General features: G+C 30.8%; 1 protein-coding gene across 2 annotated transcripts; it reads right to left on the bottom strand.

Moving 5' to 3' along the window:
* Positions 1 to 1391: 1391 nt before the first annotated feature.
* LOC114423405 (nuclear pore complex protein DDB_G0274915-like) lies at positions 1392 to 9852 on the bottom strand. Of its 2 annotated transcripts, none has more exons than XM_028390154.1 (11): positions 9500 to 9852; positions 8508 to 8629; positions 8259 to 8410; positions 5275 to 5356; positions 5141 to 5177; positions 4388 to 4647; positions 3551 to 3790; positions 3342 to 3443; positions 3197 to 3247; positions 2729 to 2810; positions 1392 to 1956 (listed from the first exon to the last, which is right to left on the bottom strand). In XM_028390154.1, exons 1-11 carry the CDS (start codon positions 9717 to 9719, stop codon positions 1787 to 1789), a joined length of 1518 nt encoding a protein of 505 aa, XP_028245955.1. In that variant the 5' UTR covers positions 9720 to 9852; the 3' UTR covers positions 1392 to 1786. The 2 variants fall into 2 exon arrangements, with proteins under 2 accessions (XP_028245955.1, XP_028245956.1); XM_028390155.1 differs by having other exon boundaries at positions 4388 to 4632.
* Between the last annotated feature and the right edge of the window lie 9567 nt (positions 9853 to 19419).

The raw sequence follows: 19419 nt of genomic DNA, 5'->3' as shown, positions 1-19419 counted from the left end.
GCGTGTATTATTATAGAAAAATTAATTTTTGGTTCACTTCAATTGAGTTAAGGAATAAGAGTTAGAGGGTCTCTTATTAGCACTCATCTATAATATATTTTATTACTCCTTAATATTAAAATTATAATTTTAAGGTTTAAAAATATTTTGGTCCCTGTAATTTATTATTATTTTTTTCATTTTTGTCTTTAATTTTTTTTTCTCGTTTTAGTTTTTGTAAAATGTGTTTATTTTATTTTTCTTAGTGCTTTAGATAACGTTTTTTCTTCAAAACATTTTTACACTGTTAAAAATATTATCTAAAACATTTAAAGAAAAAAATAAAACAAATACATTTTGTAAAGATTAAAACAATTTTTTTTTATAAAAACAAAAATGAATAAAATGTTAAATTATAAGGACAAAAAATGTATTTAAGACTAATTTTAAATATCATGATAAAATTTAAAATTAATATTTTATATTATGGTATTAATTTATTTAACATTTCTATATGGATAAATAGTTAGTTTAATGTCATTTACTATCAGTTTTACACATTCCACCAATAAGAAATAATTGTTAATATAACTTTTAAAATAATTATTAGAAAAATTGACAGACTTAACATACATAACTTATAATTAAATGATAGTTTAAATTTGTTTTACATTGTAATGCATAATTAACTTTTTCATATATAATTAATATTTTTACTGTCATTTAATTACAAATCACACCTATACTACTACCATTGTTCTTAAATATTTTTACAGTCATTTGTTTAGGTGTGACTAAAGTCACTAAACTTCGATAACAAAGATTAGTCTATTAATTGGTGTAAAGGATTAAAACTTATAAGAATATCTTTAAGATTCCAAAAAAAATAAATCCTAATTACATGATTAAAAAAAAAACTCTCATCACTACATCGAGGGTCTAAGAACCAAAAACTATTCACCACTCACCACTAGTGACTTTTGATCACTATTGTTGCTGAGAGTCCTCCAATCATTATAGCTATAAAAGTCTTGTTACTGTTGTAGTGTGTGTATTTTTTTGTTGAACATCCGCCAATCGAACGTTCAAGGAGAAGTAACAATTTATTACTTCTCACAAAATGATACACAGGAACACGTGTCCACAGATTGAAACAGTAAAACAAACACTCTTAGTTGTTGATTTTCTCTGTCCTCCAATTGTTCTAGTTATGAGCAGCTTTAGAAAATGTAATAATTAAGTAAAAACTCACTATTTAAGTAAAAATGTAATAAATAAGTAAAAATGATTGAGAGAATATGATTCCAATAATTTTAAAAATAATTCTAAAAAATTAATATAAAATATTGACAAAATCAGTAACTAACGAAAAAATTACCTAGGAAGAATTTAAAGGGGTGCTGTGTGATATATATGGGTAATACATCAGTTTGTCAGAGATCATTATAAATAAATAATCGGGAGGTCTACATTCAATATGCTTAATGTGTATAAAGAACTCGTTCAAAAATAATTTCCAAAACATACAATATCAACTCTTGAAAGGAAAAATCTTTCCCAACTCCAAAGATACAAATGAACCTTATCTTCAGATGAGGACTCCCAAAAACTTCTCAAACGAATAAAGCTAAAATATCAAGTAATTTTACCAGCTGAAAGCCACTGTACACTCAGTTCTCACAAATAAGAGAAGACAAAATTTTTATAGCATAATCTATTAGAAAAAAAAGAAGAAAAAAAGAAAAGAAAAAAGAAGAATGAACCTTAACTCAGAGATATTAACACCAGAATCTGAATAAAAATTTCACTAATACTTAGTGCCATAGAAACCATTTGGTCCAGGGACTGAAATAGGTCGAGTGACAGGAAAGCCAGGTTGCAGAAGGGGAATGTGGCTTTGAAGTGCAAAGGGCTGATGTCCACTTGTTAGGACAGGAGGGGGAACAGAAACTGGCATTGCTGGACCAATTGTTCCTCCTGTATTTGGAAAATATAACTATTATCACAAGAAATGCAAGTCTATATTTTTCAATTTGGAAGCCAAAATCATTGGAAACTATTGTCCTGTTTGGATAAACTTCTCCATAAACTTCTCCATAAGTGCTTACAGAAAAAGAAAATAAAAAAGATAAAATGAATTAAGCTTCTGAAGAAGTTAGATGAGAGAACTTCTATAAAATTTAAGTGCATAAATTGATTTTAGCTTACGGAAAAAACTCAATTCATTTTGTCTTCTCTTGAAAGTATTTACGGAGAAGTTTATCCAAACAGGATTAAATGCAATTCTAGCATAAGCATAGCTTCAATTACTACATGCTATGGTATCAAAAAGGCAAATGTTAACAAGTGTCCTTAAGATACTTATTCAGGATTAGAAAACAAACAGTATTAAATGAAAAGTAAAAGCTTGTTAAGTTTTCAATGTATTAAATCTTGTACTTTTCTTCAACAATTTTTTATTTTTAATACTTAATAACTGCACTTAGGAAACTCATTAGTAAAACCCCATAAAAATATAAAGATATTAATGAGGTATGTCAAAATGTGTTTGTTATTTATTGACCGTGTAAATAAAGAATTTATAAAGATGCCAGTAATAAAGATGATTTTTTGGATCTATGACCATGCATATCTCACCAAGCATAGCTATGAAAACTATGCCCTGAGGTGGGGTTGTTGTTATGCATAACAATAAAGATAATGCAATAATAATGAGACATTTTTCATTTTAACAAAATTAAGTTTTTACCCTGCTGCTTTGGAAATTGTACATGATTCAACAGAGGGCGAGCTGAGACTGGTGGGACAGTTGTTGTTCCATGAATCAAATCCTACAATCACAAGTAAAATGTAAAAAGACTAAGCTAATGATGGCCAAATATCATAAGCATTTCAAGAGGGAAAAACTGCTTATAATTTGATTTGACTGACCATGTAAATATAAAATTTATAGCAAAGTGTAGCAATTATCTCTTGATTGAATTAGACACATAATAAGATACAAGCACAGCCGTCCATTTTCTTAGAAGACACGTCCCCTTTAAGAATCTGTAGTATAGTTGAAAAGCTGCAGCACTCTTATTATCCACTGAGAATTCCTTAGTTTGTTTTTAAATCTTCTACAAAATTAATTTCTTCCAATTTAGGCTTAACCTTCTTTTATCAAGTCAAATTTAAGAAACTTCCAAACTGAAAATTATAGGGCATGCTATCTTACATGGGAAACTGGCTGAACATAGACTAACTGGGGGGAACGTCCAACCATAACCTGTGTTCAGAAAAAAAAGATCATATCTTGCTTATGGCTGATTTTTCAGTTAACTGAATACCGATTATCTCCTAAACCATATTTTTGTACGTACAGCAGGAGAGCTTGGTTGCATATAAGCATGTTCAGACAAAACTGGACTGTAATGTGTAGCATACCGTAGAGGTTGGGTTCTATGTGCCACATGTCCAACAATCTGTTGCCAAAGAAATCGACAAAATAACTAGAATGAGTATTGAGTACGTACAGGCTGGCATGGATGCATACGAGAGACAAAATATCAGAAAATTTATTAGTACATACAGGCTGTGAAAATTGAGAGCCACTGCCACCATTGCTCACTGTCAAATTACTGTACTGTGCAACTTTAACAGGCATTGATGGCCGAGAAGCAAAAGTATTGAATCCAACTTCAGGTTGAATAGTAACAGAGACTGGAGGAGAGCTATTTGGTATGTATACCATGTTTGCAGCAGAAGTTGCTGATATAGGATTCACAAAAGATGGAGAGAAGGTTTTGGCAGCTGGATTGAGCTTAAATTCCTAAAAGAATGTCACAACAAGAAATTGTTAAAAGTATATCAACATTGATTAAAAGAAATTTTCACATTATTTTAAACTTGGCACTAGCTATTCTATTATGCTGTTTGGTAAACCAAACTAAAATGTTTTGAAAATTTAAATCAATACTCTAAGGATTTTAAAATGGTGGATGACATATATAAGGAGCAAAACATGAAAAGATAATGGATCACGAAGTCAAAATGTTTAGGAATAGTGTAGCTAACAGAGTACTTGGGAGATGAATTGATAAGATTATGATAAGTGAAGACCTGATGATGATCCATATTGACGACAGATAAGCTTCCAAAATGATATTCAGTTAATAAAATGCATCAAATAAGAAACACAAATGTATCTAACTGAATTTTATTAACTGAATATCATTTTGGAAGCTTATCTGTCGTCAATATGGATCATCATCAGGTCTTATCAATCTTATCATAATCTTATCAATTCATCTACCAAATGTGCAACGATAAGAACCCCCTCCCTCCCCCCCACCCCGACACACATACAAACCTACATCTTTTCCTTTTATCAGGAGCTGTTTGGTTTAAGTTAAACTGATTTATTTACCTTAGCATTTCTGGTAGAATCTGTACCCCTTGGAGCAGATATTTCAATGGACCTTGCTGGCTGTGAATCTTGGATGATATCCACACCTTGGGTTAAATTTTTAGAGACAGAGTCTGCAGAAGTAGACCTTTCACTATTCCGATCATTGGCCTTAACAGATGCAGGGGCATTGTTGCAGAGTAATCCATTATCCGAAGGACTTGATGTCCTATCGGTGCTTCCATGCTCAACAGCTACCTCTTGACCTGGACATGTATCAGCTGTAATGTAAGTACAAGAGAATTAAATAAGGGAACACAGAATTATGAAAGCAATATTCTCATCTTGTGCAGGGAATAGGGGATTTAAGTATTCAAGGTTAGTGACCACAGGCCATAGCTCAAATTAGATTGAAAAGGTGTTGGTTAACCAGATAGAAAAGAGAGGTAATATTATGTAAAAATATTGGAAGAAAAATAGACAAAAATAATTTTATTTTCGGTAACCACAGCTTTGAAAAAAGGGTATATTGATATCAGGATAAAAAAGGATGTCCATGCACGTAAAAGTTCTTAAATATATATATCTTGGTATCAGAATAACAAACTGACATGCCTTATTGGTTATTGCGCATCATTTTACATAGAAAAATTGCTGAAGTAGCGAGGTGTACAAACTAACAAATATCCACAAACATTAGTAGTTATGCCATTTCGATATACAGTGGATATAGATAATTTTGCATGCAGTAGATATTGGAGAGATCTAACTCACTTTCATGGCTTGAATTGAGGTTTTGAGTCTTTTCATCCTGTAGAAAATCAAAGCTTTAGAATAAAAAAATCCAAACCATAAAAAATGTGCGGAAATCCTGATTAGAATTACTAACTATGCATATGTCAACATACAATTTTTTCATTAACAGACTCAGACTTCTGTCCACAGTCATCAGTTTTCCCTTTTGAGTTTGACTTGTCGTCTCCAGCTTGTCTGTCAAAGAACAGTTGGCAGAAATCCAAAATGAAAGAAAATAATGTCATAAATCTGTATTTTTAAAACATTTTCTAGCGAGTGCAAATTCTTGTATTAAGATCATGGTAGTCAAACTCAAGATTCTACTTTGACTCAGAAAGGAGTCATAGAATCCTAAAAATGTGAAATCATAACTCAAAGCGTAAGATTCTACAAGATTTATAAAATTAATATATATGCAAAAAAATTCTTATATATGCATCCATAGTATAAATAAGTGAACAAACAATTATAACACATCAAATACTTAATTAAGCTTAAATTCACAATATTAGATTCATAAGAAGCATAAGAAAGTGAAAGACTAAAACTCCATACAGAACTCATAAGTCATAAATGACAATCAAAACTTAACATGCTGCAGTAGTTCCTACTGCCTAGTGCCTACTCCTAGTACAAGACAGAAGACATTAACAACTAGGCTAGACCTCTAAAATAGATCATACAAAATATATCCTCATTTCTTCCTTTTCCATGTCCTTGTCCTTCATCAATCATATTAGCAAGATGAACCAGTGAAATGAGAAAGAGAACCAGTGAACCACACAAACAGAACCACAGACACAGAGGAACAAAACAGAGAGTCAGAGATGACCTTGGATGTGGCCAAGAAGTGCTCTGGACTCTGGACATGGTGAAAAAAAGCTCTGGTCACAGTGGTTTCTGCAGCAGTTTTGGGCATGGTTTAGAGAGGATGCAGAATTTGTGCGAGGTTGAAGAACACGCAGCAATGCCTGCTAAGGTGTTTTCCTTGATTTTTTTTTTCTCTCAATTATCAGTGTTAGGGTTACAGATAAGTTGGTTTTGGAGCTTGGGTTTTATGGGCTTAAGTTTTTAGAAGCCCAAAACTAAAAAAAAAAACTTCATCTATTTCTGAAAGTTGGCACACAAAAATGTGACCCACGCGAACTCAAAAAACTCATTGATTCCAGTGGAGATTCTTCCAATTCTGCTCAGCAGACAACGGTGATTCTGAGCATGGATGAACATGCCCAGGCATAACAGAAGCATAGAATTGTGCAATTCTATGAGTTGGGACGTGATTCTGATTTCTGACTACCATGATTAAGATTGTTAACAAATTGGAAACATACTTCATACCATACCATACGAGTATCAAATACGACATGGCTATATATGATTATTCTAAAAATATGCAGGATATGATACATGTATATGCACATTTAGATATGTATAAAAATTCATAAAACATAATAAAGATATAATTGCATTTTGCAAATCCAAATTAAGAACATGGTTGTAAGACATTACTAAAAACAAAATAAAAATTATAAATCATTGTTATCATAAATCACCTCTTATTGTCTACAAATAGGAATAGTATCAATCTCATTCCTTTCTTGAAATCATCCATAAAGAGGACAATTTCTATTTTTGGTTTGTTGGAGATCCCACATCAACTAGTGGTATGGCCAAATTAAATTATATAAGTGGGGGACAACCCTCACCTTACAAGCCGATTTTGTAGGATTAAGTATACAGTGACACTATTCATCTAGCTATCTGGTCCGCTACGACCACTACTAAACCACTCTGCTATGGCATCCCCTGCAGCACATGGGGGTTGCTCTGCGCTGCTATGCCACTATAGCATGCTATTTAAAACCCTGCACATATCTCTATAGGGTAAGGGATCACACTAGTCTCTGGTACCATCTTAGCATGTAGGTTTGGGCCTAACTCAACGCCAAAAGCTAACTCATAGGGTGAGGGTTGCCCTCCACTTAACACTATTTCTAGTCAATGTGAAACTTGAATTTTTTCCAATACACCCACTCCCTCACGCCCAACACTTTTGGGCCTGGTACGTGGATAATATGATGAGTGACCCGTTTAATGGATCTAGGATAGACTCCGATACCATCTTAGAATTTGGATTTTGGCTTGACTCAACCCCAAAAGCTAGCTCATGGGGTGAGGGTTGTCCCCCACTTATATATTTTATCTTCACCTTATCTCTAACCAATGTGGGACTTGGGTGGACTTGGATTTTTCCCGATACATGATAACACCACTACTAATATCATTTGGTAACACCCCAACTATCAGTTAACAATGTAGCATTGTAGCTTGAACATGTCCAAATCAAAGGACTGAGATGCTTAAGCCCCCGCTACTAATACCGGCAGTAACCTACTTATGCTAATCTTTGTCATGTTAAGTATGCAGGACTAAAGCTGATGCACAAAAAATTCATCACATACAAGCCAGTGGGACACAAGTCAAGCCACCTGACACCCTTATTCCTTTTGTAGTCTTTTTTTTTTATCAGTTCCTTTTGTAATCTTATTTGACATTATTTTCCTTTTTCTAGATAAGCTTTGAATTCTAAGCTTCAAAGCTTCATGATCATCCAAAAAATAAAGGTTACCCAGTTACCAGAGTTTGTAAATGGACAAAGCTTCATGATCATCATATTCATAATAAAGAGGTTACACGAGGAATATAAATTTAGACCAGAGCCAACGGAGAAAGAGATACACTGGTGTTTAACAAAAAATGTACATATTTTGCTAGCTAAATGCCTAAATAAGATAGTAAATGCCTAAATAAGATAGTTGAGCAACCGGCAAATTCAAGTTGTGAGAGCATTTGAACACATTAACTTAGGTTGCAACTATTGGAAATTAGCAAAGGACAGAAAAACACCCACTTATTTAAATCACAAATTTTGTAGAAAAGATTACTCAACAATGGCATGTGCATGGCAAGCAAAGAATATACAGTGAATGCTTCTGTTGGATGTCAGTAATAAAACATAGTAATAAATTAACTTAAGTATACTTAACACACAACTCTTCATGCATGCAAATGAATTTGATAGGAGATATCATAGTACCTTAATTGATTAACCTGTTTTGCACCCATCAAAGGTCCTGTATGATTCTCTACCTCACATGTTAGACTCTCGGAACAAACATTATGTGCAACTGCTTCCTCATCATCACCAGTTATGTTTCCACCAACACCATCTGCAGGAAATATTACTCCCTATGCACAAAGTAACATGTGCATTAAGCATATAGTTACATTCTAATTAAAATATGTTTGAACTCATAAGATACATTGCATGGTCTGAGTGTCTTACCTTAGCTACAACTTGCACAAGATCACTGGATAGAATCACTAGTGTATCCACGAAGCCCTCATTTCCGACATTAGAGTTGCCCTTTCCCTTCTTGGTCATCCTTGCTTTCTTCAAAACAATACCTAGACATAACACAAAGCAAAGAAATGCTATGAGTTTTACTTATACCAAAGATGTTCACTAAAATTTAAACGAGGTTTTATGCCAAAACTCAATAATTAAAAACATTAACAACTAGGTTAGGAGGTTTCTGACTTATCTGATCACCCATTTTAACATGTCTACATAAATAATAGACAAGATGAATCCAATGTATTTCTTACTCCCAAGAGTTAAATAAACTTTTTGTATAAACAAGTCCATTCAGTAACCCCTAGATCCAATAGTAAAACCAAGGTTAAACTATCACTTTGTCTCTATAGTTTTCCTCATTTTAAGTTTCAGTCCCTATATTAGAAAATGATAATGAAATTTTATATAACGGTTTTATAACGTAGAAACTTTTCTCTATTATGTTTGTTAGGACTTAGGATCAAACTTAACTTTTATGCATTATAAGGATTACCATTTTACTCGCACAGGGACTAAAACTTAAAACGGAAACATCTATAGAAAACAAATGAACAATTTAAAACCTAAAACAAATACAAAAATACAATTATAATAAATAAATTAGATGACAGAATTAATAACTAATTCAATCCCTCAAATTTTCTCAGCTAACAAGTTCCACACAAAACAATTGAAGCTAAAAACTATCGACAGTCTCAGGATCTATGGTTTTATGTTTCAGCAAAAACAAATAGAAGACAAAGAAAGCCACCCCAGATGAAAATCACACGTGATTGTTCAAGCAGGGCAATGGGAATTGCCCAAAATACGAAATTTCTCACAACCCATTTGAGCCTACAAGGGAATCTACACAAAAGAACCGAATTTCCCAGAAAAAAAAAGTGTGAAGAAATCAACGAGAGAAAAAAGAGGAAATGAACCGTAATCGGCGTGAACAGAAGCAGTGTGGAAGATTCCGGAATAGACAGAGCCATCCTTAACGTGAACATCGACGGGGTGGCCAACGATGCACATGGTGGTGAAAAGCAAGGCTTCGCTGAGTGAATCACACGAAGAAGAAGAAGAAGAAGAAGAAGAAGAAGATGATGATGATGATGAAGTGTGATTCTCTGTGATTGAGTCCCTGTTTCTGCAATCCATCTTCAATTCCTTTTTTTTTTTTTTCTCTGTGTCTCTAGAAGCTTATGCTTCTTCTGCTGTTGCAATTGAGTGAAGAGATCTGGCAATTGCAAAAACGAGTTTCGTTATGACAGAGAGCGAGCACGATACACAACAAGCCCACGTTGTTGTTTGTTACTTATATTTAATAGGTTAAATTACTTATTTATTCTTATAATTTCGTTATTTGTATTTTTTAATTTTAATAGTTAATAATTTAATTTTTTTAAATTTTTATAGTTTAAAAATATTTTTTTAATTCTGATCATCTGTATTTTAATTCTTTTTTAGTTCATATCGTTTAAAATTAATCTTTTTAATTTATATAATTTATATTTTAATTATCTTTTAATTCTTGTTAAAAAAATATATAAAATAATTAGTTACAAATTAGTTATAAATTATCAACTATTTTTTTATTATAAATTATTTTACGATAAATTAATTATGAATTACTTGTTAATATTTTTTTATTTAATTATAATTAATAATATTACTCATATTTTGATGGTAAAAATTAAAAGACCATTAAAATATAAAGTATAAGGACTAAAAATATCACTTTAAAATTATAAAAACTAAAAGAAAATTAAAATATAAAGATATCATTTTGAAACTATAAGGACTAAAAGAAAATTAAAATACAAAGGATTAAAAAAATCACTTTCAAATTGGACTAAAAAAAATTAAAATATAAATTATAAAAATTAAGAAAATCATTTTAAAACTATAAAGAATAAAAGTTACAAATGATAAAATTATAATAATCAAATTAGTAATAAACCTATTTAATATTTATTCATGCTTTTTTTTTTCTTTCTCCAAACCTAATAGTAGGACTAGGAGGATTGTTCAGTTTTGCAATATGCATGGCCACTGTTCTTTACAATAATTAGTCTTAGTCCCGAGTGGCAACTCTTGTATAAAATCATTAGGTAAAAGGTCATTTTTTCCCTGAAAATATATAGCGTGATCATGTTAGTATTTGAAAATAAGAAAATAAAAAAAATAGTTCTTAGTGTAAGTTCACTAAGTTGTTTGATCAAGTCTCTAAAATTTTCTTGTAAGTCCTTTAACGGATTGTACTTTTGAGTACTATTTTAAATTTTCTTTTAGAGATTAATGTAATAGCTCAAGTCTAGACATGTGTTGCACTCAAGTCGATTTCAGTAAAAGCTACTGAAAATTGCACTAGGCTGGATTCCAACATGAGACATACATGAATAGAAGGCAATTGTTGTTGTTTAGTTAACATATGTAATGATTTAATTATTTATCCTGTTTTATTTTAACATAAATAAAAATTTGACACAAGCCAACCTTGGTCATTGAAGTCTCTAGATAGAAACTTAACAACCAAACTATTATAACAAATTACTTTTTATAAGAAAATAATAATATATATGTATAGTATATATAATATTGTAATTATTTATACCGAATTATCTAGATTAATTAGTCACACATTGATTTGATCATTGATCAACTGATCGCTGATTTAATTTTTAAAATTATATTTTTAGAAGCCAAAACACCTTTTATCCTAAAATCATTATTAGACTTTCCATCTCACATATTTATTACATGAAGGCTTTTTATAATACTAATAGAAAGAATTTCATTATTAAGGGTTAAGTAATATGGTATGATATGATTGACAAATAACATTCTCTCTTATTCATATATTAAAAAATGTTAAAAAAAAATCTTTTCTTTAAATTAATTTTAGTACATTAAGGAATTATATAAAAGAGTGAAATTTACTGTTTAGAAGATATGAGCCAAAGTAATTATAAGAACATTTCTAGTTTGAGTAATTTCTAACAAAACATCTTTTAAAGTCTTAGAAGAGATAATTCAGTAATAGGCTCACGGATACTTAGAGTTGTTACATTAATTTCTCTCTTGTTTTTTTACACCTTCCGAGTCCATGAACTGACATTCCATCTCGATTACTGTTTAGAGGATAAAGATTGTATATTCGGGTTTAGGAATCGATGTTCCATTTCGGTCTCGAGCTTCTTCACTTTTGTACTTGAGGCTAAAAAGATGCGCATCCTCCGATTTGGAATCGAGGATTCTCATGTGTCCTTTCTTGGTCCATGATTGAGCTTTCTTAAATGCATGCATGTATAACTTTTTATATCTTGTTGATCTTCTCAGTCCTTTACTATAATAACCTCACTAGGTGTTGTAAACTTGTTGTGATCTTGTTAAATGGATTTGTGTGTGTACGGTGGTAGAAAACAATTGATAAGCATAAACAATGTGTAAGCAATAGATAGAAAAAAAAACTCATAAAACTACTGTAGCTACTTTTTGTTTTTGTTAAAATAATTTGATTCTTTTTTATAACATTTTACTACAATAAATTTATAGGTTTGCTTTCAGTGATTCAGAAAAAAAAAAAAATTTGCCTTCGGTGGATCGACTTCAAGTCTTCAACCCAAAATGCTGGATATGCCACAGACTCAAGGAACCGAGCTAATAGAAAGCCACGACGTCACCGAGTATTTTACTTTCTTCTGTTTTTTTTCAAATAATAATAATTTTTATATATAATTGTATATTATTTGTTCAATTGAATTGTGACACTGATTGTTTATGTTTGATAGATTTGTGACTACTAAACATTACACATTCAATGTTTCTTTTTTCAATTTATTTGTTTAATTTTAAACAATTTGTAGCCAAATTAAATAATTAATATGGATATATTTGTGTGAAAATTTTAACTATCCAATGATATTATCAATTTGTCTATGTAGGTTAAGAGTTACAAATTCGATTGATTTGAACAATTTTCCAAATGAGGAACCATGTGATAATCTTGGATGTGAACTAGTTGATATGAGTAAAAATGACTATGAAGGTTCTCTTGAAAATATTGTTGAAAACTATTTTGAATCTTTTATTGGACAATGTTTCTTAATTAAGGAAGAAGCTTATATGTTTTAGGAGAATTATGCCAAAAGGAATGAGTTCTCAATTCAAAAATGTCGATTTGTTAATAAAAATGAGAAAATAAATAGGCAAGATTACTATTCTCACCACGGGGGATTTTTAGATAAAAAAAATGATGTGGATGTAATAAGGCTGTCTTGACAATCAAATTGAAGAAATTCTTTGAGATTTTTCCAAAAGAATGGCAAGTTGTTGAATTTATATTTGACTACAATCATGAATTGTTGCCTCTAGAGTAAGTGCGCTTCCTTGCATCTTATTGGAACATTTTTGAGGAAGATGAGAAGCAAATCTTGTTATTAAAAGATGTTGGCCTTTCAGTTAAGCAAATAATGTGTGTTATGGAGCTTGAGAAAAATGTGATGCATGAAGATCTTCCATTTCTTCAAAAGGATGTTCATAACGTCTACAATTAACATTCACCAACAAAATGTGAATGATGATGCTAGTGATCTTTTACAGTTATGTAAGCGTGTTAGAGAGAAAAAATTTTGCTTCTAATTTGCATTTGTTATTGATGAACATAAGAGGTTGGAGCATATTTTCTTGTCACCGCTTCATTGCTTTGAATTGTACCAAGAGTATGGAGATATTGTTGCATTTGACACTACTTACAAGGTGAATTCTTATAATATGCCTTTTGGCATTTTCATTGGTGTTGACAATCATGGAAGGCCAATATTGTTTGGATGTGCACTCCTTCAAAATGAAACAATTTCTACATTTCTATGGCTAATGAAAGTTAGTTATTATACATCTCTTTTATTATTAAATTTTGTAGTTTTACTTTCATTCTTTTAAAAATAGTAATCTTATTATGTCTATTTTCATTGACAACTTTTTTTGCATACAAACTTTTGTTTCTTTGATGAAGAAGCCTCCAAATACAATAATTACCAACCAAGATCCATGGATGACTCAAGCAATTTCTCTTGAAATACCATTCACAAAACATGCCTTTTGTATATGGCACATTACTACTAAATTTAGTGATTGGTTTACTTATATTCTTCAAAATCAATATTCATCATGGTGTACTGATTTTTATCGAGTTTACAGCCTCAACAATATTGATGATTTTGAGAAAGAATGACCTATCATTGTTTCTAAGTTCAATCTATAGCAAATAATCACACAAAAGATTTGTATGAAGTCAAGCAATATTGGATACCATCATATCTGCATGGGTGGTATGATGAAAACTGAAAGATCTGAGAGTATAAATGAATTTGTGAAACACTTCACTTCATCTCACTTGTGTTTAATCCAACTTTTCAAACAAGAATTCATATGATATTTTTGTTTCTTGTCTATCTTGTGTGGATTATTTTTACATCGCCAAATATTTAATAATTGGTGGCACTTTGATTGTAGTATCCTAAGAAATAGCTTATATTCTAAATTGGTTTATATATATATATATATATATATATTTATATATAATATAATATTTTAGGTTGATCTTGCCATTGAGGCCATTGGACAACAACAATTATATCATACTAAGTTGGATACAAATAAAGGGTTCTTCACTTTGAACTTTATCCCCTTTAAAGGAGCAAGTTTATAATATCTTCACAACATTTGCTTTCAAAAAATTTCACAAGGAGTTCGAGAGAGCAGCTCAATACAAAATATATGAAGAAAATCACGTGGAATACATTGTGCAACATTACAAGGAACAACATTCACAAAAGCATAAAGTTTTGTGGGATGGTGATGTAGTTAGTTGTAGTTGTAAGAATTTTGAATTTTGGGGTATTCTTTGCCGTCATGTATCAACAATATTCCTCCATATGGATTATTTCCAAGTTTCAATTAGGTACTTGCCATTACGTTGGTGTCGTGATGAATTTCATAGACAAGTTGAAGCTTTTTAGATGCCAAGTGAAGGATGATTTATAGAGAAAGGTCCATCTATTGATAGTGTTGGGAATAAGGTTACTGATTTTATCAACAATCCTCCAAGTTCAATAGCAAAAGGTCATCCCAATGTTACAACTTGTCCAGATAACAAAAGATGGAAAGGAATTAGTGAAGGTAGAAATTGTACGTTTTGCAAGAGAAGTGATCACAATGTTACAACTTGTCCAGATAAAGAAAATCATGTTTCATCAACAATGTCAAAGAAAATTTAGAAAGAAACTCAATCACAAAAAAAATTAAATCCTATTTTTTTTATCTAAAGTTTTAGACTAAACTTTTTTGGGATCTAGTGATTTTTGTTTCTTTTGGAGTTTTAGAAACGAAGGTTTGAATTATCATTATGAAATAGATGTTGTGAACATCTATGGTAAAGATAGGAGTTTGCCACTAATTATTTACCTATGAATATCTATTATGAAAAATATTGGTGTTTTATTGATTGTATTTTTTTTTCAAGACAAATTGATGAAGAAGTCTCAATGTTACAGAGAAAATCGTCTTTTCATTATGCATGGATCATGGTTGTATATAAAATCTGCTCTAAGTGGCGGTGACTTTTCCAAGCTATTTGGCATATGTCTATTGAATGTGTGAAGTTGTGAAGGAGAACTTTCATTTTCATAAGCTTTGTTGCAACGGGAGAATATCATGGAAATGGATCTCCTCAATTTATAAATGATTACATAATTTCAATTTAAATAAATAATAATCATTGAATTAAAATTAATGGTTAGGATGAATTTTAACAAAACTTATTGTTTTATTTTCACATATTTTTTAATTCACATTAAAAGTATCACTCTATCACTCTAAGAGTTTGATGTTCCTTGAAGAATTACCAATTAGCAATAGTCTCACTGACATAAACTTGATCTTCAACCATAGCTGGCACAAACCACAACATGGTGAGAACAACCAAAGCATAATAAGTTGGCACCCAAAGAATCCTTCTTCCATTCACAATCATATCCACTCTTCAAATTCTTCACAACAATCTTCCCATTAAACCTCGCAAACACCATGAAAACCACGATTGGAACAAAATACAACACCAGCCCATCAGACAAACAAGGTAGCACCCTGAACAAAGCCATGTTCCTTGAAAGTGCGTGGGAAGCGACCCCGATTATGCTCAACGTGAGCTCCACGCGATGCCAATTCACCACCAAGATCCACACAATGATCCCAATCACCAAAAACAAGAACACCAAGATGCACACAATAATGTATGTTTATATGGTCCAAATTTGTCTCTCTTGCCCTCTCATATTAACACTCTTTTCACTTGACATACGGCCAAAAAATTATGTTGTCAATGTATTTTGCACCTCAAACAATTTAAAATTTGTCTATTGAAGATTATTACAGGCATATATACATACCTCAGGCATTAGCCAACTTCAGCTTTGAGGAATCAATCAATCATACAAGGAAAAGCTTAATCATTATATTAAAAATTAAAATAAGAATACCAAGCTCAAATTCATGAATTAGAGAATGGAGCAATTAGAAAAGAGTACCTAAAGTGAATATATAGCTTCTACTTTCAATTTGTCTGACTGATTTGAAATTCGTTTGTCTTATTCCTGACAAACAAATTTCGATCCATTACTTAATTATTGTTTAATGTTGAAATGAGTTTATTTGGGGTAGAACACGTCAATCAAATCCTAGCCTGCATCCCTAATTCTAAAATTGATTAAAAAATGAGATGCAAAATAGCAAGTAGATATATTTAAACAAATAAGATCGAGTACCTGAGTGAAAAGAGGACGATGAGATAGCTAACTTGGGGCTGAAAGATTAAGAGAATAACAAATTAAAGCACCTAACATGCAGAAAAATTATAGAGAAATAGAGAAGATCAATCAAATAGTGAAGAGAGCTATCACTAATAATATTTATTAAAGGCAAATGTAAAGTCTTCTGCTTTTATTTTATTTATTTTTTGTTGTGAATTCGAAAATTTTTACTTGTGAAAATCAAAATAATTACTTTTAAGTCTTCCTGCATTTTTTTTAAAAATAATTAATAAATTAGCAAGAAAATATACACAAAAATTACCTATAAAAAATCTATAATATGATATTTTTTTCAAAATTTTTTCATGTTAAAGATTTCTTGTGAATTTAAAAACATAGCTGTAAAAAATTTTAAAATATAAAAAATAAAAAATAAATTTGCAGGAAAAGATACCCAAAAAATACCTATAATAATTATTAATTGTGTAAAAAACATAAGAAAGATTGAAATATGTATATTTTTAGACACAAAAGGTTTAAAATACTGTTAACTGGGAGAAACTAATTTGTCTATGTATGTTTCTCTGGTTATTTACTTTGGATTCGAACTGATGAAGAAAGATGATTTCATATCCTCAAATCAAAATGTGTTGTGCAAGTACTCGACATTCAGCTCTAGCCTGCACAAGAAAATAGAGCTTTTAAACTTAGAATGAGATATTCTTTGCTTATTCTGCCAGTTTTTCTAAATTCTTTAGTGAGTCATGAAGTTTTAGTTATTCTTTTCTTAAAACAACTATCAGAATAAGAATATTGCAAAATCTTTTTTAAAGTGTATGAAAAAAAATCAAAGGGAAAATTTTGCATTTTTTCAAAATCGCATTTAGTTTTTTATATGACGAAAATACCTTTAATAGCATTTTGTGTGCATACTAACATGTCCAAGAAAATTCGATATAACTATAATAGTGTGCATTTTAGGTCTGAAAATTATCTTAATTATTAATTTGATTAATTCTAATAAATTCTATAAATAAAAAGTATTGAATACTTAAATTATAATATCTATATATCAGCAATGTGTAAATGAACTCGCACGACATTATTTTAACCTAAATAGTAATCTTGAATTCAAGCCTTAAATTTACACAACAACGTTATATAGAAAATGTTTTACTACTTATAATAGTCATATTTAGTTTAAATATGAATGCCTTTCATAAATAATAGCTATAGTCTAAAAAAAATAATGATGAAAATGATAATTTTTCCCCCTAAATATTCTAGTTATTTAATATTATATTATTTATATTTATATTTTACTGATAATTTGTTGTAATAAAGATTTTTTTTAGTATGAACAATTACAAGCAAAACTAAAGCCTAGCTAGGAACAGCAAGCTAGTCCTAATGCATTTTGCTAACAAAACAGAAGCAATTAATAGGCGAAGGACAAACATTCCAAATGAATCAAATGTTACTGCAATTTGGCTCAAGGTTTAGCTAGCCAATTAGCTATGCCATTTGCTTCCTTAGCATGGTACAGCTTATGGTGACAGGTGGGGAAACGATTAAAGGTACCTATCATAAAATAACATTGTAGAATTAGCAAATTAAGATTAATGATGGCGGGTTCCAATTGGTGGATATATATATATATATATATAGCTGAAGATTCTCCCCGGTACAAATCTGGAGCTGACGGATCGAAGGGGTATTTAATTTGGTGAGGTAGTTATTTTGATTTTTGAGGGGATACAAAGAGAGTAAAGCACATAGGAATAGGATTTTACTACTACATTGCGACAAATAGCATCTAGCATCCTAGTTACAGTAAAAAGAAACATAATTTAAGGAGGGGAACAGAATATATGCAATTGCATGTACGTTGGTTTGGTTCCGGATCCATGTGTTTCTTTGCTCTTGGCAACAAGTTTAGAGCTGTGCTTAGGGTTTGGGTACCCCTTTTTATCTATAAATGAGTCTTTTTTACTGATAACCCCCCAAAAAAAATAATTCTACCCTTCAAGTGCCTATGTCTTGAAACCCTTCAGGCAACGATGTCATATATATTTTTTCTTGGCAACTCCATCTCAAGGGATTTATATGGCTTCTTCGACTTATAGTTGGTATCTTCAACATCCAACTTATGCATGCACGCCTTTAGAATCTGGAAGAAGATTTGGCATCGTGTTATACCCGAAAAAAATCGTTTCTTCATTTGGCAACCGTTCTGTACTGCTTTTCCAACTATCATTTATAGCAAGAGATTCGCTTGCCGTCTTTTTACCCAATGCTGTCTGCACAAGATGTTTTGCTGCTCGCAAAATAATTGGATGATCTCTTTCTACCCTTGTCATTCAGCAATCTGTTTGTAATCCGGTCATTGAGGGGTGTTTCCACCGTCCCTGAGAAGATTAGGGACATTTAAGGTTATCAAACTCGAGAATTTAAATAAACTCATGAGAGTTTCATAGAATCGACTCGTGAACTCGACTTGTACACTCGGAAGAGTCTACTTTATATAAAAATAATAATAAAATATCTATAAATAATATACTAATTAAATATTTCAACAATATAATAAAATAAAATAGTAAATTATGAAATTTAAAATATTTAAATAATCAAGTCTAGTAATAACACATCACTACTAGATAATAATTTATAGAGATTATAATAGTGATATTTTTAGAGAATAAGGATTTGATATTATTAAAGGTAAAAATTTGTATTTGAGAATAACACGCTAAATGAAATTATGTTGAATGCTAAATAGACAAAAAAACAATAAAAAAATAACTTATATTTTGACATAATTTTTTTAACTTGTTAACTCGTTGACTCAATAATAAACTCGAGAGTCTACCGAGTTTACTTGGAGTTTATAAAGTTTGTCTAGAGTCTACTAAAATTTTTTTACTCATAAATCAACTCGTAAAAGACAAGTGGACTTGTAAACTCGTAAAAATTAATGAATTAACTAAAGAGTTTGATAATTATGAGGACATTAATTCTACTCTTATATACCAATAGTTGATAACACTGTG

Source organism: Glycine soja, chromosome 8, assembly GCF_004193775.1.
Source record: "Glycine soja cultivar W05 chromosome 8, ASM419377v2, whole genome shotgun sequence".
NCBI classification, from domain to species: domain Eukaryota; kingdom Viridiplantae; phylum Streptophyta; class Magnoliopsida; order Fabales; family Fabaceae; genus Glycine; species Glycine soja.
The sequence above is the reverse complement of the archived record's forward strand: the minus strand, read 5'-3'. Positions and strand labels throughout refer to the sequence as shown.

Excerpts from the sequence above, each read along its gene's own strand:
- LOC114423405 (XM_028390154.1), bottom strand. The coding sequence starts at position 9,719 with ATGGATTGCAGAAACAGGGACTCAATCACAGAGAATCACACTTCATCA. Across the intron at positions 4,648-5,140 it reads CCTCAATTCAAGCCATGAAA|CTGATACATGTCCAGGTCAA; the intron begins GTGAGTTAGATC and ends CTTACATTACAG. Across the intron at positions 1,957-2,728 it reads ACAATTTCCAAAGCAGCAGG|GAGGAACAATTGGTCCAGCA; the intron begins GTAAAAACTTAA and ends TTCCAAATACAG.